General features: G+C 38.4%; 1 protein-coding gene across 6 annotated transcripts; it reads left to right on the forward strand.

The window, feature by feature from the left end:
* Positions 1 to 239: 239 nt before the first annotated feature.
* SEC61A2 (SEC61 translocon subunit alpha 2) lies at positions 240 to 26,649 on the forward strand. Of its 6 annotated transcripts, none has more exons than XM_057730246.1 (12): positions 240 to 362; positions 2,562 to 2,629; positions 3,701 to 3,766; positions 10,444 to 10,522; positions 14,834 to 14,965; positions 15,087 to 15,196; positions 19,310 to 19,463; positions 20,464 to 20,624; positions 20,942 to 21,139; positions 23,331 to 23,522; positions 23,993 to 24,069; positions 26,088 to 26,649. In XM_057730246.1, exons 1-12 carry the CDS (start codon positions 356 to 358, stop codon positions 26,272 to 26,274), a joined length of 1,431 nt encoding a protein of 476 aa, XP_057586229.1. In that variant the 5' UTR covers positions 240 to 355; the 3' UTR covers positions 26,275 to 26,649. The 6 variants fall into 6 exon arrangements, with proteins under 6 accessions (XP_057586229.1, XP_057586232.1, XP_057586230.1 ...); XM_057730249.1 differs by lacking the exon at positions 2,562 to 2,629 and adding an exon at positions 7,777 to 7,872 and having other exon boundaries at positions 257 to 362; XM_057730248.1 differs by lacking the exon at positions 240 to 362 and adding an exon at positions 7,777 to 7,872 and having other exon boundaries at positions 2,563 to 2,629.
* The last annotated feature ends 208 nt before the right edge of the window (positions 26,650 to 26,857 follow it).

The following is a 26,857-nucleotide window of genomic DNA, read 5'->3' on the forward strand; positions in this document are numbered from 1 at the left end:
TTTGCTGGCCACGGAGCTCGGAGAGGTGCTGAGAGGCAAAGACCCGGCGGCCCCGGCCTCACAGAGGTTCCCAGCTCCCGGGCCCTGCGCGAGGACGCCCAGGGGAGCGCCGGCGGTGGCCATGGCAACGCGGCGGACGTCAGCCGCGCCGTCAGCCAACGGCCGGGCTCTCGTCGGGGGGAGGGGCCTGGCGGGGGTCTGGCGGGGCGGGCGCGCGGGTCACGTGGACCGGGGCGGAGCCTGCGCGGGGCTGGGCAGAGTGCGTCGGGAGCGGGCGCCGAGGCTCGAGCCACGGGACCCGAGCGAAGGCCGCGCCGAGGCCGCTGGGCCCCGTCGGGCCGCCCTAGCCGCCGCCATGGGCAGTGAGTAGCGGCGGCGAGGCCCTCGCCGGGGGCGCGGGCGCCGACGGGCCGCGGGCGGCGGGGCAGGCCCCCGCCGGGGGTCGCCTAGCCCGCGGGCTGGGGAGGCGCGGGCCGCGCCGGGCCGCTGTGGAGGGCGCGGGCCGGGGTCCTCCGCGGAGGCTCCTCCAGCCCTGCCAGGCCTCGTGGGGGTCGGCTGCGGGGCCGCGACCCGGAGGTCCGGCGTGTGCACATCTCGATGTGTGGCGAGGAGCGGAGCTCCGCGCGGAGAGGCCATTGGTTCTGGGCACGGGGAGTTCGGGAACCGGGCGAAACCTGGACCACTTTTAGTTTTTCAGGAGCTTTAGGAAACTCATATTTTTATTCCCAAGTCACCCTTCCTTGGCATGGTAGTTGTGATGAATGGTCCCTGGCTTGTTTTATGTTTTAAAAAGTGATACATGGCGTGTATTTTCGGGGAGGAAAAGAGGCGCTTGGTGGCATAGCGTTTTCCTTAAAATTTTCATTTCAGTCATTCTGTAGTGTTTACTGAAAACTCAACGTGTTTCACGTTGTGTGAGCCTTAGGGACAAGGCCTTGCATAATGGGGGTCTTTTGAGGGCCCTCTCCCAAACCCGCAACACCAGATACCTTCACAAATATACGTACGTAGGAGTGATTGTTGGGTGAACGGATTACTTACTGCAAGCCCAGGCTGTGCACCCCCGGCCAGCTAACTAGTGGACATTTAGGGGAAGCTGGAAAGGAAGTAGAGGAGACCCTTGGTCTTGAGTTTGCAGTATAAAGGGTTAAATTCTGCAACATCAGAATAGACAAGCGGCAGACAAAAAAGCATTGCTTGAACATAAATACTCCAACGCAGATGATTATAAGCCAGGAAATCTGGGAGGGTAGCTTGGATTGAAGTGGGAAGGAAAAGGGGTAAAGGGATTCTAGGAAGTTTCCTGATGTGATTGAGGTTGGTTTTACATTAGAGATGAACACTTTCATCATTCAGATTTACTTTCCAAATCGTCTGAAATGGTACTTGGGTAACGTCTGCCCATGAGAAAATTTCTGAATTCTTCTGTCAAACATCGGTGGCTGCCATCATTTTGAGAGGTTTTATAAAAAGATAGTATAGTCAAATCAACTATACTTCAATAAAATAAATTTTTACAAAAAGAAAAATAGTGTATTCAACTTTTGGCTCACTGCTGACGTGTAATTACTCATGTCAGTTTTAAGACAATTTCATGATGTTAGTATACAAAATCCAGTGTTTGTGAAGGAAGATGATCATTACTAATAGGTAGCTGTGTCTTTTGGTGTTTCTGCACATTATAGACACGAGAGGTTCTCATTTTCATCCTTCAGTTCTTTGGCAGGACTTTGACTTAAGCCATGCCAGAAGAGAGTGCCTATCCTTAAAGAACTTTGGTGTATCTTACTTTTCTATGTTATGAGTTGTCTGGGAAAAGGGTAGTTTCTAATGAAATGTAGTTGTCATTCTCTGGGCTAATGTTTGTGGGAGAGAGACCAAGCAATGAATAGTGACTTAACGAAGTAGAGATTGCATATGGTACTTTGAAAACCTATTTAGGGAGTTCTGTGGCGGTCTGGTGGTTAGGACTGTGTGCTTTCACTGCTGGGCCGGGGTTCGATCCCTGGTCGGGAACTAAGATCCTGCAAGCGGCAAAACAAACAAACAAACAAACAAAAACTGTCTATAGAAGGTGGTTCCGTGATCTTTCTCACTTAGGCATGTCAGCATCTTCCAGTCCCAAATTAAGTCAGTCCTGCAGTTTCAGCCCATTTCCTGTTGTACTTTCCTTCTCTGATATGTCCTATTTCCTTCTGTAGTGCATGATCTTGTGGGTAGACTGCATTTGCTCTTTTTGATGTAGTGATGCTAACTGCATTACTCCTTTTCTGTATGGATAAAAAGGATGGGATTCAAGCATGAGGAAGCAAAATTGTGGTATAAGGATACTTGTATTTGCTTCTGCTGACCAGCCCTTAAACCTTTTGGGTTCTTTTGTCCTGTGAATTATCTCTCTCCCCTCATATATTTGGAGTGAAGAGCATTGTGATTAATTCATTTTGGGGATGGGGATGGGATGGATTGCCGTTAAAAGAGAACAGTTGTATTTGAGTCTGTAAAAAGGTACATCTCTTTTTTAAAACTTTGTAATAGGGACATTTATTCTTTTTTTTTAACAGTCAAATTTTTAGAAGTTATCAAACCTTTCTGTGCAGTTCTGCCAGAAATTCAGAAACCTGAAAGGAAAGTAAGTATAATATTTTAGTAATATAAAGGGTAGCCAAATGATTTATTCTGTTAAACTAGCTAGATTGATTTATTTTCCTCAACCTTTCTCTGGTTGTAATAGGAAAAATATTACCTGTTCCTTCTCCTTGCAAGAGGCACAAAGTGAATAAAACTAGTCTAGACCTTTTAAATATAGTTTATCTCATGGTTTCAAAAATGACTGTTCTTTAAGTTGTAACGTTTCCAACCCAAGTGTTTCTTTGGCCTGTGTTATAAGATATAGTATTCTCCTGTCTATTGTGACTAGGAACGACCCAGTCTGTTGGGTCAGTTTTGATGAGGACAGATGTTTCACATAAATGGATTGCAACTGTGCAGGTATATAACTCCCATTTCTTGATTCATTCAATGCAAAGAATAAAAAAATCACAGAAATGCATTCAGAAGATGTTGACTTTATCAACTTGCTCGTCCATCATTGTGTACTTTTGGAACTGAGGCATTTCAATTCCAGAAATATTGTTAATTCCAAACTGGCCAGTTCTCAGACATTACTCTATTATGGTACTTTCAATTTGTCATGGAACTAACCAGCATAGGGACTAGAAAGAGAGAAGTAAGATTTTTGTTAAACTTACTGTTTTACTTAGAAGTATATTTCTTTTTTTATTGCTTTGTGGTTATATTGTTGTTCCAGTTTACATGTAAGGCATCCCAAGAAACTTTTCATATTCTAGAAATAATCACAGAATAATGTTATAGGCAGTCCTGGCTTTGCACAGTACGGTGTTAACTGAAATGTGTGCGTATTGGATCTGTGTCTTTTCATCCTTTTCAGCCTCAATTAATGTGGTACAGTGCGTTGAGGCCTGCCTGTATTTAAATTACTTAATTCTAAGAAAAGTAAAGAAAGATATTTGACAAATTTAGCTGTTTATTTTAGCTGCTGCTAACTAGGGTGAGAGTATTTTAAGAGTAAATAATAGGAGCAGGTCATGTTGGGGAATGCTGGTTAAGCTTTAATATGGATTTTTGCTTTATATTTGCTATTTCGTGGTTTTGAGTGATCGTTCTTTGTTTTGTTACACAGATCCAGTTCAGGGAGAAGGTACTGTGGACTGCTATAACTCTCTTCATCTTCTTAGTATGTTGTCAGGTATGTAACCAAACATTAAACAGATGTCTGTACTGTTAGTGTAAGGTCTTGGTTGGTTAGATTTCAAGAAGCGTATTTCAGTTCCAATAGTAAATATACTGAAGTGTTTTGAGCATCATTTTTTAAAAGTTATTTTTTCTTGAAGTAGAGTTGATTTACAGTGTTGTGTTAGTTTCTGGTGTACAGCAGAGTGATTCAGTTATACCTATACATATATTTTTTCATATCCTTTTACATTATGATTTATTAGAAGATACTGGATATAGTTCCCTGTGCTGTACAGTAGGACCTTGCTGTTTATCCATCCTATATGTGATAGTTTGGATCTGCTAACCCCAAACTCCTGATCCATCTCTCCCCTAGCCCTTGGCAACCACAAGTCTGTTCTCTATGTCTGTGAGTCTGTTTCTGTTTCATAAATAAGTTCACTTGCGTCATATTTTAGATTCCACATGTAAGTGATATCACATGGTATTTGTCTTTCTCTGTCTGACTGACTTCACTTAGTATGACCATCTCGAGGTCCATCCATGTTGCTGCAAATGGCATCATTTCATTTTTTTTTTATGGCTGGGTAATAATCCAGTGCGTGTGTGTGTGTGTGTGTACCACATCTTCTTACCCATTTGTCTGTCGATGGACACAGGATGCTTCTGTGTCTTGGCTGTTGTGAATAGGAGCATCATTTTAATCTGGATTGATAGTGAAAATGGTTATCTTCTTTTACTATGTATTTTTTTTGGTTTACTACTGGGTTTGAACATATTTTCTTTTTTTCCCTTAGTTTTCAGTTAATGATCTTTACCCATTTTAAAAATTGATTTATGACAGGTTTTTGTATATAAAAGTGTTAAACCTTTGACACATACAGTGCAGATTCTTTTCCATTTTGTTTGCTTTTACTCATGTTGTAAATAGTATGTATTAATCAAAAAATCCCCAAAAGCCAAATTCTAGAACCCAAGGGATATTCCAAGTTTATAAATTAATAAAGTTTCAGGATGCTTTTAAATAAAATTTTGCAGAGGTTAAGTTCATAAAATGAGGATAAAATGTGACCTGCCCATGTCACAGGGTTATTGTGAGGATTAAATTAGATAATTTAGGGAAAGTTCTTTGAGGATTTTGAAAAGTACCAATATACATATAAGAAAGTTTAAAAAAATTGTATTAGGAAGCAGTAGAACAAATGAAGTCCATAATCTGGGGAAATGCCAAATGTATTTTTTGAAAAGTGAAACAATTTGATCGTTAAAATATTTTACTGTTATACTTAGTTGAAAATTCTTTTGGGTGGTCAGGGAGAGTGAACTTTTAAAAAAATATAGTAAAGTAGAAAAAAAGAATGATCCATATTCCTGCCATCTTCTTTTAACATCTTGAAATTCCCCTCCCCTTCTTTAAAAAAAATCAACTTAAAGGTATAATTTATGTATAGCAAAATACACTCATTGTTTAAGTGTACGATTTGAAGAGTTTTGAGAAATGTATACATCTAGTGCCTACTGCCTCAGTGGATATAGAACACTCTGTCACTCCAGAATGTTTCTTGTACTCTTTCTCAGTCAGTCCCCACCTCACCCCATTTTCAGACAACCGCTGATCTGCTGTTTCTATAATTTGATTTGTCTTTTCTAGAATTTCATGTAAATGGAGTCATACAGCGTCTAACTTCTTCATCAGCTTTTTGAGATTCATCCATGTTGTTGATGGTATCCATGTTGATTGTATCACAATTTATTCATTTTGTCACCTGTTTTTGGACGTTCAGATTGTTTCCAGATTTTGGCTATAACAAATAAAGTTGCTGTGGACATTCCTGTACAAGACTTCCTGTGGATATTTGTTTTCATTTCCCTTGGGTGAATACTTAGGAGTAGAATTGCTGGGGGTTATGGTAAATATATGTTCAACTTTTTGAGAAACTAACTCTTTTCCAAGTGGTCCTATCAGCCAGGTATGGGAGTTCCGGCTGCTCTGCATCGTTGTGTATTCTTGGTGTTGCTGAGCGCTTTAATATTAGCCATTCTAATGGATGAAGTGTTTCTTTTTTTTTTAATTGAGGTATAGTGGGATTTATAATGTTGTTAGTTTCAGGTGTACAGCAAAATGATGCAGTTATATATGGTTTTTTTTTTTTTCAGATTATTTTCCATTATAGGTTATTACAAGATACTGAGTATAGTTTTTGTGCTATACAGTAAATCCTTGTTACTTATCTATTTTATGTATAGTGGTGTGTCTCTGTTAATCCCATACTCCTAATTTATCCCTCACCCCACCCTTCCACTTTAGTAACCATAAGTTTATTTTCTATGTCTGTTAGTCTGTTTCTGTTTTGTATGTAGGTTCATTTATATTATTTATTAGATTCCACATAAAAATATGTAATATTTGTCTTTCTCTGACTTACTTCATTAAGAATAATATTGTTTAGGTCCATCCATGTTGCTGCAAATGGCAATATTTCATTCTTTTTTAAGGCTGAGTAATATTCTGTTGTACACACACACCCCCCCCCACACACACCCCCACCCATCTTCTGAAACCAGTTGCCTGTTGATGGACACTTAGGTTGCTTCCATGTCCGCTATTGGCAGTTGTGCTGCTACAAACGGGGTGCATGTATCTTTTTGAATTAGAGTTTTTGTCTTTTCTGGATATATGCCCAGGAGTGAGGTTGCTGGATTATGTGGTAGCTCTATTTTTAGTTTTTTAAGGAACCTCCTGGTTTCCATTTCCATCAAAGTGTAGAAAGTTTCCCTTTTCTCCATGGTGAGGTTTTTTTTAATTTTAAATTTATTTATTCATTTGGCTGCATTGGGTCTTTGTTGCTATGCACAGGCTTTCTCTAGTTGTGGTGAGTGGGGCCTACTCTTTGTTGTGGTGTGTGGGCTTCTCATTGAGGTGGCTTCTCTTGTTGCAGAGCATGGGCTCTGGGCACACGGGCTTCAGTAGTTGTGGTGCACGAGATTCGTTGCTCTGAGGCGTGTGGGATCTTCTGGGACCAGGGATTGAACCCATGTCTCCTGCATTGGCAAGCAGATTCTTAACCACTGTGCCACCAGGGACGTCCCCTGGTGAGGTTTTAACTTGTATTTCCCTGGTAAGTGATGTTGAGCAGCTTTTTCATAAGTGTATTGGGTATTTATCTTTTGTAAAGTGTTTTTTTCCCCCAAATCTTTTGCCTGTTGAAAAAATTGCGTTGTCTGATTAGTGAATTATATGCATTTTAAAATATTTTCTGGAATCAAGTCCTTCATCAGATGTATGTATTGTGAATATTTTCTCGTAGTCCATGGCGTGCCTCTTCATTTTCTTAATAATATCTTTTCAAGAGCAGAAGTTTTTAATTTTGATGAAGTTCATTTTATTTTTCTTTGATTGCTCATGGTTTTTGTTTCCTGTCTAAGAAGCGTTTGTCTATTTTAAGGTTGAGAAGATTTTCTCCTGTGTTCTAAATATTTTACAGTTTTAGCTTGTATGTTTTGGTCTATAATCTCTTCCAAGTTAATTTTTGTGTGTGGCGTGAGGTAAGGTTAGGGTTCATTTTTTTCTGTATGGATAACCAGCTGTTGAAAAGGCTGTCCTTTCTCCAGAATTACTTTGGCATCTTTGTTTAAAATCCATTAGCCATATAAGCACGGATCTATTTTTGTACTCTCAGTTCTGTTCCGCTGAGCATATTCCATCATTACGCTAAGTCATAACTCTTGATTACTGTAGCTTTAAACTGAGTCCTGTAATTAGGTTGTAAAAGTCATCCAACTTTGCTCTTTCTTTTGGAGATGATTCTGTCTGTTCTAGGTCACTCATATTTCCATCTGAATTTTAAAATCAGCTTGTCAGTTTCTTCAAGAAGGCTACTGGGATTATGATTTTTATTGCTTTCAATTTATAGGTCAATTTAGAGAGAATTACCATCTTAACAATATTGAATCTTCTAATCCAAGCGTCTGCAAATATTTTTTCTGTAAAGGGCCAGATAGTAAATATTTTCATCTTTGCAGCTGGAGCCCAAGGAAACCCAAGAAGAAGAAACATAACTGGAGTTATATTTCTTAAAGTGTGACATTTCTCACGACTGTTACATGCCATAAATTAATGTATGTATTTTATGTTATTTACTTCATTATTTTTTTCCTGTAATGTGTTTACATAGTTGCCAAGCTGTACCTTTTTGTCTTTCTCATGCGTAGGCAGTTCTGCCCAGAGCTGGTGATTTCTTGATTCTCTTTCTGCTGAATCTCAGACAGGTTGATTTTCCCTTCCTGGCTGCAGTTTAAGGGTTTGGGGTCTCCTGTCGTCCGCAGAGTGTTTTAGCTTGTGGGAATGATGGGAGGTGGGATCAGCTGAGAGAAGTGCCACAAATGCCACCTGGACTCTGCTCTCTCGTTAGACTTCTGTGGCATGTCTTGTGAGGGTCCTCGGCACCTGTCTGAGGAAGGCTTTATTCCATTCCTGACCTCCGATCTCTCCCCAGCTCCGGATTCAGTATAGCCCTGTGATTGTCAGTTGCACCAGAGAGAGGCCCCGTTCCTCGCGTCTCTCATCCGTTTCCTCTCAGCTGCTGTTTCTGTTCCCTCTGAGTTGAAGGAGGCAGAAGAGATTAGGATGTCTGTGCAGCCCGCTCTTCTCCAGATCTGGAGTGTTGTGGGGATTCTGTGGCCTGCCCTTTGTGATGGGTGGAACAATTTCATGCTGAGTCTCTATTCCTCAATTGTCTGTTGTTTTCTCCACGCCCATGACCATCAAGTGTATGATCTTTTTTCTTGTTTGGCTGCTTTATGGATTTTTTTTTCTTTAGATTTTAAAATTCTTTTACTATTTTATGTATTTTGAAAAATGTGTTTTCTCATGTATTGGAGAGGGAAATTCTGTAACTTGACCGCGGCTTGCCATCTTAGGCCAGAAATACCTTGCTTCGTTTCAGTGTCCACTGCCTTTGGAAATCCCTAGTACTAACTTTCTCTTTGTCCGTCTGATTGGTTCAGGGTTTCCATTCGCGCATGGAATGCTTGTTTCTCTGAAGTGTATCTGTATTTTGTCAAGTTGAAACTGATTATTAGATGTAATAAAGGGCAAAGCCTGAAAGTCTGCAGCTTTGAGAGTCATAGGAAATAGCTCCTGTTGCTGCCCTTGTTGGACATGGTTCTTTAGCTGTGGATTTACCAAGAGGAGTAAAGTTAGGCACTGAGTTTAGTATTAGTAATCCTGTTGACGGCGGGAAAGGTGGGGATCCCATTACTTGGGGCGGTCGGCTGACTTTCTTGCGTGTCATCCCACAGAGCATCTAATCGTGGAGGTAATGGCTGTCTCTCTGAGGCTCGATTAAGGAAAGTAATCTGATTGATGGGTCTCTCTCCCACTTAGGGAATCTTGTAATATGGACTATCCCATAGTGTTAATTGGTTTTTATTCAGTAACTTCCTTTCTCCCCATCTCACATTAGCTGAAGAGTGTTTGCAGTTATAGGGTACACTCAAAATATCGTGCTTCTTGCTTTTGCTAACCCAGCTAATAAATTCAGATGTCTAAAGAGGTTTGGGCTGACCAGATGGGTTCTTTAGAATTGCTGGCAGCATCTCTTGGAACTTTTTTTTTTCTAAAGCAACTTGATATAGAGAAGGTTTTTGAAATTAGAAGTGTATTTTTCCCCCACATGGTGGGGGGGGGGGGTTGGTATGGCCCCAATTGCTGTGTCCTAAACATGGGTCATATAATAGGAAGCATTCTGAAGTTGTTTTTTTTTCCCTGATTAAAAAGTAATATGTGCTCATTATAGAAAATATGATAAATGCCCAAAAGAATAAAGAAGGAAAAAATCAACCATAATCCCACGACCTGTGAATAATCACCATTCAAGATTTTTAAAAATATTTACACCTAGTTTTATCTTCTATGCATATTTTTACAGTGCTGATCTTTTACTTTATTTATACAATTTTATACCTTTCTTTTTATACCAGGTTTTCTCAGTAATGGCACTGAATTTTAGGCCAGATAATTCTTTGTGGTGGGGGCTGTCCTGTACATTGTAGCATGTTCAGCATCTCTGACCCCACCCACTAGATGCCAGTAGCACCCCCCTCAAGTTGGGACAACCAAAAATATCTTCCTGTATTGCCAAATGTCCCCTAGAGGGCAGAGCTGCCCCAGGTTGAGAACCACTGTTTTATACTTAATATTACAACATAAGCACATCCCTGTATTATTACAAGCTTCATAGTATAATTTTTAATGGCTGCGTAATATTCTACTGTATGTGTGATCTTCAGTCTTACATTTGGAGTATGGCCCTGGCTGTCACTAGTACCCATAGCTTTGCAAGATTATTCTGTGACTTCATACATCTTATACTGATAGGAGCATTTTCTTTAATTGTGAAAACATAAAATTTATCAACTTAACCATTTTTAAGTGTGCAGTTCAGTAGTTTTACATATATTCACATTGTTGTGCAACAAATCTCCATACTGATAGGAGTATTTACTAGTGAAATGTTATAAGTAATGGTTTCCGTTGTTTTTATTTTCATTAAAGAACTTTACTTTTAAGGTATGCTTGTTTTGTTATAGAACATGAGCAGTTGTGTTTTTTCTAAGTATTGCAAATATTAAGTTCAAACTTAATTGATATAATACAGTTTTATAAGATATTTTATGTAATCTTTATAGATACCACTATTTGGAATCATGTCATCAGATTCTGCAGATCCTTTCTACTGGATGAGGGTTATTCTTGCATCCAACAGAGGTATTTGCTGCTTTTCTTTTGCCTGACATCAAATAGACGTGAAAATGTGGAAACAACTATTTTTTGATGTCTCTTGGGAGGGACAGGGTATGGTAAAAGAAACTCATTGCCTAGGAAAAGAGACCAACATGTAGATAATTACGAAACTGTGTATTTTTTGTAATAATAGACATATGTACAGAGTATAGAGGTACGACAGAATGGAGTGATTAGCATTGTCTAGCGCTTTGGTTTTCCATCCTTTTATGGGGCATGTTTCCTTTGAGAGTCTTAAGTTTCTCTGTACTCTCCCTAGAGAAATGTATATATACACACACGTGCAGATTTCTCATAAAATCTCAAGAGTTTTCATGGACCCTCTGAAGTGCATTCTTGAGTTTCTCATGGGACTGAAAGCCTGGTCTGCAGTGTCAGGGAGGAGATGATTCTGGGAGAGCTTTGAGTTGGAATTCAGCCTGTGGACTGGTGGGAGGGGGAAGCCAGAATGAAAGCACACGTGCATGAGGCTGCAGGGTGCAGCCAGGGATGCGGGTGGGGGTGCTGGTCAGCGAGGCTGAGAGAGTAGGAGGGCCTGATCAGGAGGGGCTTGGGGGGGGGGTTTCTTTTACATCAAAAAAGTAATATTTGCTTGTTATTAAAAAATGCACCAACATTTCAGATTTGTATAAAGCTGAAAATGAAAGTCTTGCTTCTCAGGGGTAACTCCTGGGAAGCTGGCAGGTTGGTGAATACCCATCTAGACCTTTTATCTGCATATATAGTCACACTCACGAATTTATATACTGTTTTAAAAAACTAAAAAATAAGATCTACTGGGTAACTATTCTGCTCCTTGGTGTGTTCACTTGGATGAGCTATTCGTTGAGTGGCCATATACTATTCCATTATGTGGATGTGCCATGGTTTCTCTAGTCACTCACTCAGCAGGGATTTATTGAGTTCTCGCCATGAGTGGAGCTTGGTGCTGGGTGCTGAGATCAGAGCAGTGAGCAAGACAGTGTTCCTGTTGTCATGGAGTTTGTTATTCTCTTTGGGGAGGTAGACTCTACACAAACTGCATCTTGGGAGTGGGGAGGGACATTTGAGCAGAGACCTGCAGGACATGAGAGAAGGTCATGTGAAGATCTGGGGGAGGAATCTTCTTGGGAATAGCAAGTGCAGAGGCCCTGAGGTGCGAGTATGCTTAATGTCTTCCAAGAACAACGAGGAGGATAGTGTGGCTGGAAGAAAAAAGGAGAGGGGAACATGCGCTAGGACATGATGCTGCAGGTGAGTCCAGGAGCCAGATCGTGAGGCTTGTAGACAGCAAGGACTGTATTCTAGGTATGTCTCCAAGGCCTGTGGAGTCTTCTGTCATACATTTAGTGTTTTTACCCCCAATTTTATATCATTATAACCAATGCTACCATGAATACTGTCACATTCTTCTGTAGATTTTTAATAGAATGAATTTCTAGAAGTTTACCTGTTTGCTCACAGGGAGCATACACTTAAATTTTTGATAGATAATGCTAAACTATCTTCCAAAAGCTTCGAATTATTTTACACACTCTGCTGTGGTGTATGAGTATGACCATTTCTGTTCCAACAGTGGGTAATATTTGTCCTTTAGTCTTTGTGTCAGACAGGTGAAAATTGATCTCTATTATTTAACTTGTATTTCTTTCTGTATTGGTGAGCTTGAACATCATCTTGTATTTTTATTGAATATTTGTATTTCTTCTATGAGTGGACTTGTTATAAGTCATAGGAAATTACTGACTGGTATAAACACAAAACTGGAATTTATTGGAAGGATACTGGTTATTTTTTGGATCCCAAATTGGAGGTAGAACAACTAAGCCTTGGGGAGAGAACCAGGCAGCCTTCAGACCTCAGCAGCAGGGGCAGGGAACCTTGTCTTTGTGATTTAGCTTCAACAACTCCTGGTTCTTCGGTTCTCAGTTCAGGATTCCAAATTACCAGGATTTCCACCAGACCCAACCAGCTTTGGTTAGAGTTTCAGGGTTACATAGTACAGATTTGGGTGCTGGGGTTTCTTTCTATGTTGTTGGTATTTTCCTGAGAAAAGAGCATTATTGGGAGTGGCCATGCCATTTCTCTCTTTTTTATTTTTCTATTTTTTGGGAGTTGGGGGGTGTATTCCCTGTGTTGTATAATACATCCTCGAGCCTGTCTTATACCCAATAGTTTTTAACCTCCCACTCCCCAACCCCTATATTGCCCGCGCCCCTGGCCCCACAACTGGTAACCTCTAGTTTGATCTATATCTGTGAGACTGCTTCTTTTGTTGTTCTATTCACTAGTTTGTTGTATTTTTTAGATTGCACATATAAGTGATATCACATAGTATTTGTCTTTCTCTGACTTATTTCACTGTTGTTTGTTCATTTTAAAACTCATTTGTAAGAATTTTTGCCTCTTAGAGATACAGGCTCTCTGTTACTTGTGTTTGCACATCTTTCTGTTGTTACCTGTTGCCCTGTCTTTTGCCACATGGAGGCTTCATAGTTGTATCTAATCATATCATCCATCTTTTTCCTCGTGGCTTTTAGGTATTTTGTCATGCTTTGAAAGGCTTTTCTTTTCCGAGATTATAAGCATACATACTTCTAGTACTTTTGTTTTTTGTCTTTTATGGTTAAATTTTCTAAATATCTGGCCTTTATTTTGATGTATGTCACGAGATAAGGAATCTAGGCTTAATTTTCTATAAATGGTCAGTCATTTGCTAAGGTCCATTTATCCTTCTTTTCCCTACTGAGTTGAAGTGCCGTGTTTCCTAAATGAAATGTTCATTAAAGCCTGATTGGATTAATTTTTGGACTAGATCCATTTGACAGTTTTAAATTTTGGTGATTTGATGGAAAAAGAAATCTACCTATCTGCCTACTAGCTTTAACAATAAGATGTGTTTTTATCTTTTACCATTGAAGAAGTATCTGAGAAAACATGAAGAATGCATTTAAGATGGAATCTTTTCTCATATTAAGGGCACATTTTCAACATTTGTAAAAGCCAGGATTTAAGGTTGTGATGTGACAGATTGACAAATGGAAACATGGTATTGGCCATGTGGAATTACTTAGTTTTGCATATTACCTTACGTGCTTGGTGTATTTGGTTTCCTTCCTTCCTTCCTTCCTTTCTTTCCTAAAGGTGTAATACATGTTTTCTCTAAAGAAAATCTTAGAAAATAGAGGCAGAAAAAAGAATAAAAATCATCCACAGTCCCACTGTGTAAAAATAACAATACAAACGTCTTTTTTAAAAAATTTATTTTATTCAAGTATAGTTGATTTACAATGTTGTGTTAATTTCTGCTGTACAGCAAAGTGATGTACATGTGTATACAATCTTTTTCATAATCTTTTCCATTATGGTTTATCACAGGATATTGAGGATATTGAGTATAGTTCCCTGTGCTCTACAGTAGGACCTTGTTGTTTATCCATTCTCTATGTAATAGTTTGGGTCTGCTAATCCCAAACTCCCAGTCCATCCATCCCTACAGCCTCCACCCCCTTGGCAACCACAAATCTGTTCTGTATGTCTATGAGGCTGTTTCAAAGTAGATAAGTTCATTAACAGTACAAACATCTTGATAACCAGATTAAGATAACAGGAAATGATTTTCCACTTAAATGAAATCAAACTACACATACTATTTTTAAATATTTTTCCTATCCAGCCTATCCAGCATGTCGTTAACATTTTTCATGCCATTAAATTGTCTACAACATTGATTTTGATTACTTTCCATATAATTTTAGATTTTGAATTAGGAGAGTCACACATATTCTTACCTATCATTTTTTATTAACTTGGTATTTAACTTTGGGACTTAGTATATAATTTTAAAATTCTGCATTAAAATATTTAGTGTAACTGGGGCGGGAGGGTGGGGGGGACTCGGGGGGGGGGAGTCAAGGAAGGGAGGGAATATTGGGATATGTGTATAAAAACAGTTGATTGAACTTGGTGTACCCCCCAAAAAAAAAATTTAGTGTAAATTTTAAAAATAGTGATTTGGACAGAAATCTTGGACAATTTCTTTCAAAGGATTTCTTTAACAATTTAAGTGTAGAATTCACAGAAATTTACATTTTTGTAGTACTTATAGTAACTTTGATTCAATGCATTGTTGTGAGGTTGTGTTAATAAATGGGTTTTTTTAGCAGTTAATATTTAAGGAATGAAAATTTGCTTGTTAACATTTAAGCATGTATTTCAATAGACATAATTACACTTCTAAATTAATCTGCATTGGATATAGTAAAGATTATTTACTTTTTTCCCCTTCCTTTACAGGAACTTTAATGGAATTGGGTATCTCCCCAATTGTAACATCTGGGTTGATAATGCAGTTGTTAGCTGGAGCCAAAATCATTGAGGTTGGAGATACACCCAAAGATAGAGCCCTATTCAATGGAGCCCAGAAACGTGAGCATCAGTACAATTAAAGAGCCTTTTCCAAATTGAGAATTTTGTGGTAAAATTGTTTTTCTAGTCTTTTTTGTCTTTGGTTGTAAGCGTGTACTCCTTTCCCTCCAATTCTTGTCAGTATTTGGTATGATCATTACCATTGGGCAAGCCATTGTGTATGTCATGACGGGCATGTACGGGGACCCCGCTGAAATGGGTGCTGGCATCTGTCTCCTCATCATCATTCAGGTAAGAAGTCCAGTTTTTCATATGCAGATAATAAAACATTTGTTCCTTTTTTTCTTTTGAAACAATTCTTTAGGTGATTGATATGTTCATTTCTTACTTTTGAATTATCTTAATTATATTTTGATTATTGAAGTGACATGTATAAGTTGTGTTGATGTAAAAAATTAAAATTTATTGTAATAGCCCCATAGATGTCTAATAAAAGAATTATGGATCGATCAGTTGTATTTCACTGATTCTAAGATGCACATTTTTAACATTTTGATATCTTTGAAATGAGGATGTTTTCTTAGAGTTGATGGTCTTTTGCGCTTGCGGTCAGCTAGGTGGCAGTCGTGATGGTAGGCCTTCCCCTGCATGTGTACGTCTCCTTGGTCGCAGCTGTTATATCATCCTTATATCACTTGGTTATATGCAATGTTAATATAACATGTTGTTGCATTTAATTGCTGTTTAAAATATCTTCCAACAGTCTACTGTGATTTGTTATTGAAATGAAGAGTTACTGTGTATAAACAGAGGCACAAGAAAGAGCAAGTTAGTCGATAAACATCTGTGTCTAAACTTTTTTTATAAGTAGAAAATAAAAGTCTTTGTAATAGGTTATTGTGTCATAGTTTAATTGCAGTATTTTTTCTTTCTTAGTGGCATACATAATAATAGCATCACAAACAATAGAATCTTACAGTCAGTGAAACACCATAGAAACACACTTATTTTTATGTAGCCTATAGATTTTTTTAAATGGATCCTTTGGAATGGAATTTTTAAAGGCCAACATAATTTTCCCTCTACTAAGTATCTTGAAATGTGTAAAGTTTGGGAGATATTTCTCTAATGTTATCCTTAAAAATCCTTTAGAGCAGTTATCCAGGAATGGATTGTACTTAGTTATATAATAATTATTTACTGGATTTTGAAAAGAAGCTTGGTTAAGTTAAACACTGACTATCTAGAGTCCTGGTTATTTTGGAAATGCCTCTTGTTCACTCTAGGAAATTAGGATTAATTTAGGAAAAATTTTTTTAATTGTCAGAAGGATAAAGGTCAGAAAAACAGTTTAAAATAAAACTGAAACACCAGTTTATTAGTATATGTATGTGGGGAAATACGACCATTTCAGATTGGCATGGTCGACCATCTTTTTTTATAGGAAATCTTGTATAGGAAGCAGTATGGTAAGAAGATTGTTTAGTGAGTGTGATTCAGAACAAAGAGGGTGGGGTTGCCGAGGCATTTGTTGGGCATCATTAACACATACCACGTGTCATGTGGCTTTCTGGATGAAATGGGGCTATTTTGTCTTCTGACCAGTGGAGGTATTTTTAATGGACTATTAGGTAGTTACCTGAGCCCCAGTGAGTTCCTCTTTGGTATAAGGTACATTTCTTTACAGGATAACTTTTGTCATTATTTCTCCATTTAAAAAACACGTTGGGACTTCCCAGGTGGTCCAGTGGTTAAGACGCCGAGCTTCCACTGCAGGGGACATAGGTTTGATCCCTGGTCAGGGAAGTTCTGTATGCTGTGCAGTAAGGCCAAAACCAAAACAAAACAAAACAAAACAAAGCTGCCTTGAGTGGCAAATTTATAACCCCTGGGAATTCGAGGAAGAAGAGTTATAATGGATGGGAAAGAAGATCCTTGGAAAACTGGTTCTAGTATCTTTCAGTGCTTTGGCATAAGGATACTGATGTACCAGTTCTTGCCTTGCTTTGTTTCTTTATAGCATTTGCTTTATGACCCATAGTTAGAATAACCCTGCTTTTTAAAAGACACTCAGAATTGGCATCTAGCGCGTAGAACATTATGCATCAGTAAAATTTTTCTAGTATTTTAGTAAGGGCATATTTATATTTTTAAGGAACCTCGGCTGACCGGTTCTGGGTTACTGAAAGTATTGACTTCTTATGAAATCAGTTACGGATTTGAATTGATAAAAAATGGAGTTAAGCTATTTTAATTTTTTTTCAGTACCAGAAATCAAGGCGTAGTTAAATTCCTGGAACGAAACAAGTAAAGTGGGTATATACTACGTTGTTTACATAAATTCTGGTGCACAAATATTTGTCTTGTGGTTAATTCTTCTAGTGTTAACGTGTAGAGAAAATTTTCACGTTTGAGCACAGATGGGTAGTGACCCATGTCGTCTTCCTAAGGCATTGCTAACATTGAAAGTGTGCGGATTTGCTGAAGAGATATGATTGGATCAATGTGTTTTCACCTAGAGATTTTGAAAACTGTTATGTAAGGTATTTCTCACCTTAATTATTCTTGTTTCATTCACATGGTCAGTGTTTTTCCACTAGTGAGTTTTGGAATCTAAATTGTGGGTCTTGATTAAAATTTTAAAAAAGAACAGAGTATCATTGTGCATGGCACGTAGTAGAGGTAAGTACTGTTTTGTCACTGAGTTTGTGTGCGCGTGCACGCGTGAACGAGGTTGAAATGTTAAAGTGCTATTTTTATACCTACTTTAGAGATTCATATGTATTGAACATTCTAGAAGAGCATGCAGTTAGTTTTTCATCACTGTTCTAGTCAATGAGATGCTCTCAGTTCCTGATTTCTCATTCCCCTCATAGGCATGCATGCTTTTTACCATCCTTTATCTTATTACTTTAATTATAGAAACCATTTCTCATTTAGGTTTCTCTATAATTCCTTTGTCCAATTAGAGAAGCATGAGTTTGATTTTCACCAGATATACATGAATCACTTGCTAGTCTGATGGACATTGGTGTGAACAGGGGTTTGGAGAATTACTGTGGTTTCAAAGCTGCCTGTGTGCCTTGGCCAGGTCATTTAATCAGAAGTCCATGATAACACTTTCTGGTTGGCCGATGGTTTGTGGACAGCTATTATGCCCTGTACAGGGTGGGCTTCTGTATTTCTGATGGGGAGTATGTACTTGTTACATAGTTGTGGTCAAAATAAAATCTCAGTAGTTAAGTCCTAACTTCTCTTTCTATCTTGTCAAATTGGTAAACTTGGTTTTCAAAAAGTAAAGGATTCATGAGCTCTCTTAGAAGTTTTGAGAATTTTACCTTTATTTACAGTCCACTGAAATTCAAATTAAAAGACTGTAAATAGACAAGTTAGGCTCTGTACAGCGATTGAAATGACAGTTAAGAAAAAAACTAAGGTAAGCGTGCTTCAAAGGGTGTACTGTAGTTTTCTCTTTCTTCACAGGGATATCAGGTGACTGGATAAGGAACGAGAGTGGGAGGCTTCAGAGCTGGGAGGGTGTAGGAGGGTGTCTTTGAAGTGGGGAAAGGTGTGAGAGTGGGGGCCTAGAAGCACATTTTCTTCAAACCCCATTGGTTAGGTTTCTGCAATGTAGGGAAGGAGTCACATGCAAGAGGTCACTTGCAAAGCTATAGATTATTTCTAATTGATACATACTTGTACTGAAATGTTTTCTCTAAGAGAAAAACAAAGAATTTTCAATTTCACATAAAGTTAGTATGCTTTCATTTTTTAAAAAAATTATGAGCTAAAGAATTGGTGAACTCTTAATTGTCTTCAAATTACATTCAGTTTTTGTCCATGTATGTATTGAGTGCATTATGTTGTTATAATCTGTGTACATATTTGTGCTCTACTTTTTGACTTATTCTGTGTATATTTCATAGTATATATAATAAAATATTAAAATATATAATACTTAAAAATGTATCAGCATAGTTCACATGCTTTTCATTTAATGGCCTATAAAGTTGCATCTTGTTATTGTACCATAATTCATTTGGTCTTTCACTTACTTGGAGCTATTTGGAATGCTTTCAGTTTCTTGCTGTCATAAATGCTACAACTTGAACATTTTTGTTTTAGGGTGCTCTCGAAAGGCCCATCGTAAGAGAAATATAAATATACTTTAAAAGTCAAAATGTCTGCTTTATAATATAACAACATTTCTAATTCTCTGATTTGCAGAATTGGCTTCTGATGAAACTAAATCGGGTTAAAATTTGCAGGGAGTCATAATAGTGATATTGCAACAACTAGGTTTTAATGTTGAAAATGCCTGTACTTTGAAAGTAGTCAGTGGTGTTCACTGCCCCTTTCTGAGTTTATTCTTGCTTCAGCTTACTTGCATTTCTTTCCCCACAGTTGTTTGTTGCTGGTTTGATTGTGCTGCTGTTAGATGAGCTGCTACAGAAGGGTTACGGCTTGGGGTCTGGGATTTCCCTCTTTATTGCCACCAACATCTGTGAAACCATTGTCTGGAAGGCCTTTAGTCCCACTACCATTAACACTGGCAGAGGTACAATGCACAGGGACACAACTGCACGGGTTTGGCTGGATGTATGCTGAGAGGAGCACGAGGTGGTGGAGCAGGACGAGCCGGCAGACGCCCTGGTTTGCTTTCCCAGGCGACAGCGGATGCCAGTGGTTCCAAAGCTAATAAGCAGAGATTGGTGGAGTTTGACCTATTACTTCAGAAAGAGTAATATCTAAATTTTAGCCTCTGCTCATTTAAAATTCCAGTGGTTGCAAACACTTAAAAAATTTTATTTGCCTAAGCCATTGCTGCAGAAGTCATTGATTTTGACTGATTTCAGCATTCCTAGACAGATAAAAAAGATAGTGGATTAAGATTTTTCAGATTAAAAAAAACATTACTTATTGCATCATCAGGGAGCGCTAGTACTTTTGCTGCTGTCCTCCTTGGCTTTGTAATAGCACCTAAATTTTGAAACATTTCATTATCTTTCCCTTACCCATCTCCACTTCTCTCAAATGCCATCCAAGGTTTGTAATGGTTAACATCTAACCTGGTCCCAGCCTTAAGAAAATAGTAGTGATGGTTTATTAATGTACTTAGTAAAAGGCAAGCTTGGTAGAGTAACGTCTGTCTTTCGACTCTGACATCTTTATTCTGCTTTGCTGCTTCTTTTCCCCATCTCCACCCCCCACCCCAAACCCCCGGCCTCCGAATGTTCTTTTCCCTTCCCTAAAGTAAAGGCGAGGCGAATCATTATGAGCTAAATATTTGCTTTGGTTTATTCTACTTTGGCTGTTTTCATCAAGAATAGTCTCTTGAGAAAACTTCAGACTTTTCCCAAAAAAAAGAGACACATTTGCCTCAGTGATGTAAATATGTTTTAGACGCTCCACACATGGCTGTATTATAAAGTAAACATAGATGAATTATTTTGACTCATATTTTCTGCCTTGTACTGGAGCTTCAAGGTTATTTGTTTTGACTTTTGGGACAACTTTGGGTAATGAGTCTACAGCTGATTTCTCTCTTGATTTATCAGGTACAGAGTTTGAGGGTGCAGTCATAGCTCTCTTTCATTTACTGGCCACCAGGACAGACAAAGTTCGAGCTCTAAGGGAGGCTTTCTATCGTCAGAATTTACCCAATCTCATGAACCTCATTGCTACAGTTTTCGTGTTTGCTGTTGTTATATATTTTCAGGTAAGTGTACTTTCTTCGCTGAAGTTAAGTGAAGTGTGGATTTTTAGTTTGCTCTTAAAGAGGAGAATGCCATTTGAAACGTTAGCAGCTAACAAGTCAGTGTTTCAAAACCTAGTTAGGCAAATAATTCCATTGTTTAGACTCTGAGGTGCAACATATTAGTGGTTATGAGATAGAAAAGGATTTCTGTTTCTATGTGTCTGTGTGGAAGGGAAAGTGTCAGCATTGTCTTGGCATATTCCCTGTGGTGACTGCCTCTCGTCTGGACTCGTGGTACATGCAGTCCCTCCGCCTTACTCCTGAGCTTCCTTTTTCAGGGATTTCGTGTTGACCTGCCCATTAAGTCGGCCCGGTACCGAGGGCAGTACAGCAGCTACCCCATCAAGCTCTTCTACACCTCCAACATCCCCATCATCCTGCAGTCGGCCCTGGTATCCAACCTGTATGTTATTTCCCAGATGCTGTCGGTTCGATTTAGTGGCAACTTTTTAGTAAATTTACTAGGACAGTGGGCTGTGAGTATTTCGTTATTTATTCTAAGTATTCAAGTTTATTGTATTTTGCAATTCATGCTTATATTTGTAACTGAGAGATGAGCCATACTTGAAACAGTTGCTGTAATTTTCATATGCACTTACCTATAGCAGTGTATCATGTATTTGGAAGAGTTGTTATAAACTGTAAGCACTGTAAAACTAAGATTGGCCGAGTACTTGGTGTTATTTTATGTCTAGGAAGTATTTTCACATCTCATTTGAGTGACCTTTTAGGTTAAAATCACAGTTGCTCTTTTTTTTTAAATTTATTTATTTATTATTTTTGGGGGGAAAATCACAGTTGCTCTTACGAAAGTGACTCCCTGTTTTGTAAGCTTATTCCACTATTGTCTAGAATAATGTTTTCTTCTAAGAAACTATTTGCTGATTATATGGGATACAGAAATCATTCTCTCCTGCCTCCTGCACTGTTTTTCATAGCCCAAATGGCAGTAAACTAGTTTGTGATTAACTGGAGAAAGGCATGTAGTTACTAGTGAAGATAGAACAGAGTTGCTAGGAACAGAATTGAGTAAATTCTGCCTTCCTCTTTTAGATACTCTTCATGATAGCTCCTTTGAAAGCAGTCCAGCCACAATAGGATTGAGCTGTCAGTTACTGTAGGATTGAATTTTGACTGGTTTAAATTTTCACCTGACCAAGGAGTAATTTTTTCCCCCTTAAAACTATAGAATTAGAGAAGAGTAAGATCCTTTATTGTTTTCAGAATATGTGATTCTAGAATTTGTATTCCCCCAAAGAATTATTTTTTTATAGCCATTCCTGAAATACAGTGCTTATTCTGTGCATTTATCTTAATGTGCTACCTTTTGCATTATAAGCCATAGTGACCTATCTTTCTGTCTTTACTGAAGGCCGTTTTTTAAAATGTAAAGTTTAATAGGATGAGACAGTAACTCTTGAATGTCAGTTGAAGGCAATAGGATTCCCTTTATCCATAATACAGTTGACCCTTGAACATGAGTTTGAGCTGCGCAAGTGCATTTAGATGCAGGTTTTTTTCAGTAGTAAACACTTCAGTACCACACAGTCCGCAGCAGGTTGAATCTTACAGTGCAGAACTGCGGGTACGGAGGAGCCGTGTACACAGAGGAGCAATCGTAACTTATATGTGGATTTTCCACTTCATGGAGGGTCGGTGTCCTAACCCCCCGCATTGTTCAAGGGTCAGCTGGACTCCTTTTCCATTCAGTTAACAAAAACTGGGTTACCTGTGGTGAGGGGAGGGATTGTCCCTCCCCTCATGAGCTAACAGTCTGGCAGTAATTAATATGATAATTTCACGGTAATAAGTGCACCAAGTGGTGGTATAGATTGTGTTGTGATCTTAATGAGATTTTTTTTAAAGTGAGAGAATTATTGGGAAGTGTAATTTGTCTATAAACAGGGCTTTTGATTTGGAATCAGTAATTCTAGGGGCACAGTAAAGGAATCATTTGGAAATTATAAGTTCAGGAACCAGACATTTTAATCGTTGCATCCAAAAATTGCTTTCCCACCCTCTATGCCTAGAACCTTTGTTTAATATGAGCAAATACATGCTATTCCCATTTCTTTTACTATAAAAATTCTTAAATGTTTGTGTGGATAAAAAAAATCCCATTATAGATATTTATTAAAAGACTATTCTTTATAATATTCAAATCATATAAAGTTTAGGTAGTGATTTGTTAGTCTTCTGTTAATATTTCAGTTGATTGCATTTTTAAAAATTTTTTTTGTTGTTGTTGGAATATAATTGCTTTACTTCATTCTTAATACCTTGAAGTGAAAGAATATGTGTGTACTCTTACATAGGTCAGAAAATTCAGATTCTAAATGTTATCAAAGATTGATGTGAATGTAATCATAGTCCTGTTTTCAGGAAGAAAAGGAGATTCTTCTTGTAGAAGTATTATAATTTTGTTAAAAAATTGCTCTTCTGTTAATATATTCACAATGTCTTTTATGTAATAGATACTCACTATATAATTTTTTTTACTCACTATAAAATTTTGTAAGAGTGAAGATACTAGACACAAAAGTAAATTCTTAAGTTACATAGAGTCATTAGTTGTAGGTGCTTTGAGCTTAAAACATTGTCATAATTTTTGAGGAGTTTGAAGTCACAGAAATGTGACCACTTGTGCTTTTTATTCTTGTTCTGTAGGATGTCAGTGGGGGAGGACCTGCTCGTTCTTACCCCGTGGGGGGTCTTTGTTACTATCTTTCTCCTCCTGAGTCCATGGGCGCCATATTTGAGGATCCTGTCCATGTGGTTGTTTATATCATCTTTATGCTGGGATCATGTGCATTTTTTTCTAAGACGTGGATAGAGGTGTCTGGTTCCTCAGCCAAAGATGTAAGTATTTGGTTTATTTGAAAATGAAAAAAATTCATAACTTTTAGGTGTCAAATGGTAATTGATACACTTAATTACTTTTGTAATTTAAACTCTAATTCATACATTCTTAATAAGGTAATGTCATCCCCAAGGAGTTAAAAGCTACAAGTAATTCCTGGAAAGTGAAAAATTTTATATTTTACAATGGTTTGTGACCATCCAAAGCTCAACCCTACCCGACAAAGTCTGATTCCTTAGTATTTAATTTCTCTTTAGGAAGGTGATGAAGAAAGATTGAGAAACCTTGGCTTAAGGTACGGGTAACGTGGTTGTGCAGCATTGTAGCTTCAGGGATTGGTGTTAAATGACAGGGCCTACTTCAGCCTTCTTGTATTTTACTTGTTAGTGTGTGGAAAGCACTTCACACAGAACCTGGTAGTAAACAGTGAAATAGAGTTTGATTTTAAAAGTTATTTTTCTCTTCACAGGTAGCTAAACAGCTTAAAGAACAGCAAATGGTAATGAGGGGCCACAGGGATACCTCCATGGTTCATGAGCTTAATAGGTAAGGAAGGCCATTAAGACCCAGTCTTTGATAGGAGAGAGAGAATGTGTTACATATAGTACATGTGTACTTGGTTTTTCAATCTTTTATTTATGTCAAATGTTATTTGTTTAAATTCATATTTGAAGCATTTTTCTTCTACATAACACAAAAGAACCAAAATTTAACACAAAAGTGAATTGTTCTCCACATCAAAGTTGACACCTAAATTATTATTTTAATTGAAATTATGTTCCCTTCACTGCTCAGCCAGTGTTAAAATGCTGTAGGTCAGAGGTTCTCCTTGGCTGGCTGCACTTAAAGTCACCTGGGAGCTTTTAACCAATACTGATATCCCACCTCTAGAAATTGCGATTTATTTGGTCTATGGTGGGTCCCAGGCATCAGGGTTTTTTTTTTGGGGGGGGGGGATAAGTTTTATTGCGATATAATTCACATATCATGTAGTTTACTCATTTGAAGTATATGGTTTAGTGGAGTTTTGTTTTTATGGTTTGTTTTTAGTATAATCTGAATGTGTAATCATTAAAATATAATTTCAAAAACATTTTCCTCACCCAGACAGAAACTTTGTACCCATTAGTTATTCCCCATTTCTGCCCAGCCCTCCCACCTCCCAGCCCCAGGCCTTTTATTTAGTCTCTATAGATTTGCCTATTCCGGACTTTTCATATAAATGGAGTTACATGTGGTCCTTTGTATCTTCTTTCACTTAGCACATTTTCAGGATTCATCCATTATTTGTAATATTCCCTTGTGTGGACGTACCATGCTTTGTGTATCCAGTCGTCAGTTGACAGAAATTTTGGTTGTCCACTTTTTGGCTGTCATGGACATACTTCCTCAGGTTTTGTGTGGACGTGTGTTTTCATTTCTCTCGGAGTGGAATTGTTAGGTCATGTAGTAACTGTTGAACATGTTGAGGAACTGCCAGACCCTTTTCCAGAGCAGCCACCCTGTTCTCCATCCCACCTGCAGTGTCTAGAGCTGCCGCACATCCTCACCGGCACTAATTCTTGTTTTGAATTTAGCCACCTAGTGGGTATGAAGTGGTATCTCATTGTGGTTTTCCTTTTTCATTGTGGTTTTGATTTGCTTCTCCCTGGTAAGTAATGATGTTGAGCATCTTTTCACGTGTTAATTAGCCATTCGAGTATGTTCTTTGGAGAAATGTCTTTTCAGTTCTTCTGCTCATTTAAAATTTTTATTTGGGTTTTCTTTTTGTTACTGAGTCTGTAAGATTAAAAAAAAACATTTTGGAGGGATCTCGTCAGGTATATGATTTGCAAATATCTTGTCCAATTCTGTGGGTTGTCTTTTCACTTTCTTGATGGTATCCTTTGATGCACAAGGTTTTAATTTTGATGGTTTCAGTTTTTCTATTTCTTCTTTGGTTGCTTTATGCTGATTTTGGTGTTGTATCTAAGAAACCAAGGTCACAAAGATTTATCCTCATATTTAGGTCTAAGACCACTCTGAGCTAATTTTTATGTTTTGTGTGAGATAGGGGTCCAGATTCCTTCTTTTCCATGTGGACAGCAAAGTGTTCCAGAACCGTTTGCTGGAGAGGCATTGGTATTTTAAACTTTATTTAACAGTCCTCCAGGTGATTCTAACGTGTGGCCAAGTTTGAATTAGTGTTGAAAAGGATCATCCAAATCTTGTCACATAAATTTGATACTTAGAGAGCATTCTGAAACCTACTCTTCATCTACTGGAGGGCGCTAAATTTAAAGGTTACCCACTCACAAACAGTATTAAACAGTCCAATACTTAAACAGCACCTGAGGATTCTCTTCTGCCATAAAAAATCATGTATTGTTTTTCTTGGCTATTAACTGGTTTCTTGAAATCAGGGAGTCAGATCAACCCTTTCATCAAGTTTTCATCAACACATAACTGTGCACGGCTGTGCGCGAGCCGTCAGCACTGCGGACAGTTCCCGGGCGTGCTGGTTTCATTATCCTCGGCCTGCTGCTACCTTCCGCCCTTTCCCGACTCAGGGTTTTGTCTTCCAGGTACATCCCCACAGCGGCTGCGTTTGGGGGCTTGTGCATCGGCGCCCTGTCGGTGTTGGCTGACTTCCTCGGGGCCATCGGCTCTGGCACTGGAATTCTGCTTGCTGTCACTATTATTTATCAGTATTTTGAAATATTTGTTAAGGAACAGGCTGAAGTTGGTGGGATGGGTGCTTTGTTTTTCTAAATGTTCCAATATTTCTTTCTTTGTGTGTGTGTGAAAGGGAAACTATTTTGACACATTTTTTTGGTCAGATGATGCCGGCTGCCCCTTTCTTCTCTCACAGTTTGTTTTCAAGTGCTTACCACCCCATTCCTGAAACAGGCAAGAGCTAAATAAGCCTGTGTGCAGCGTTAGTACCAGCTGCCTTAACACTGACGTTTACATTATTCATTAAAAACCTACATGCAGTGTTGCCTGTGATGCTGGAACCTAGTGTACCCGCCTCGCCATGTGCAGTTGTGACGGTGAGATGGTGACGTGGATCAGTTTTGCACACAACATTCAAGACACTCAATATTCCCCCCACTTCTTTAAAAATAAATGTAGTTCAAATTGCCACTTTACAGTATTTTTGAGCTTATTTAATGAGTTCTGGAACATTTATATCTAATCTATATTTTAGATATAATTACTTTTTTATACTTTTTAAACTCATAGTATCCACGTTCCCACCCTCTCCCGATTTGTTCCTCCTCAAAGCAGCCACTTAGCCCAGATGGGCAGAATCAAGCTTTCAGAGCCACATCTGTCACCAGAAACAACTGCT

Source organism: Hippopotamus amphibius, chromosome 4 (genome assembly GCF_030028045.1).
Source record: "Hippopotamus amphibius kiboko isolate mHipAmp2 chromosome 4, mHipAmp2.hap2, whole genome shotgun sequence".
In the NCBI taxonomy this organism is placed as follows: Eukaryota; Metazoa; Chordata; class Mammalia; order Artiodactyla; family Hippopotamidae; genus Hippopotamus; species Hippopotamus amphibius.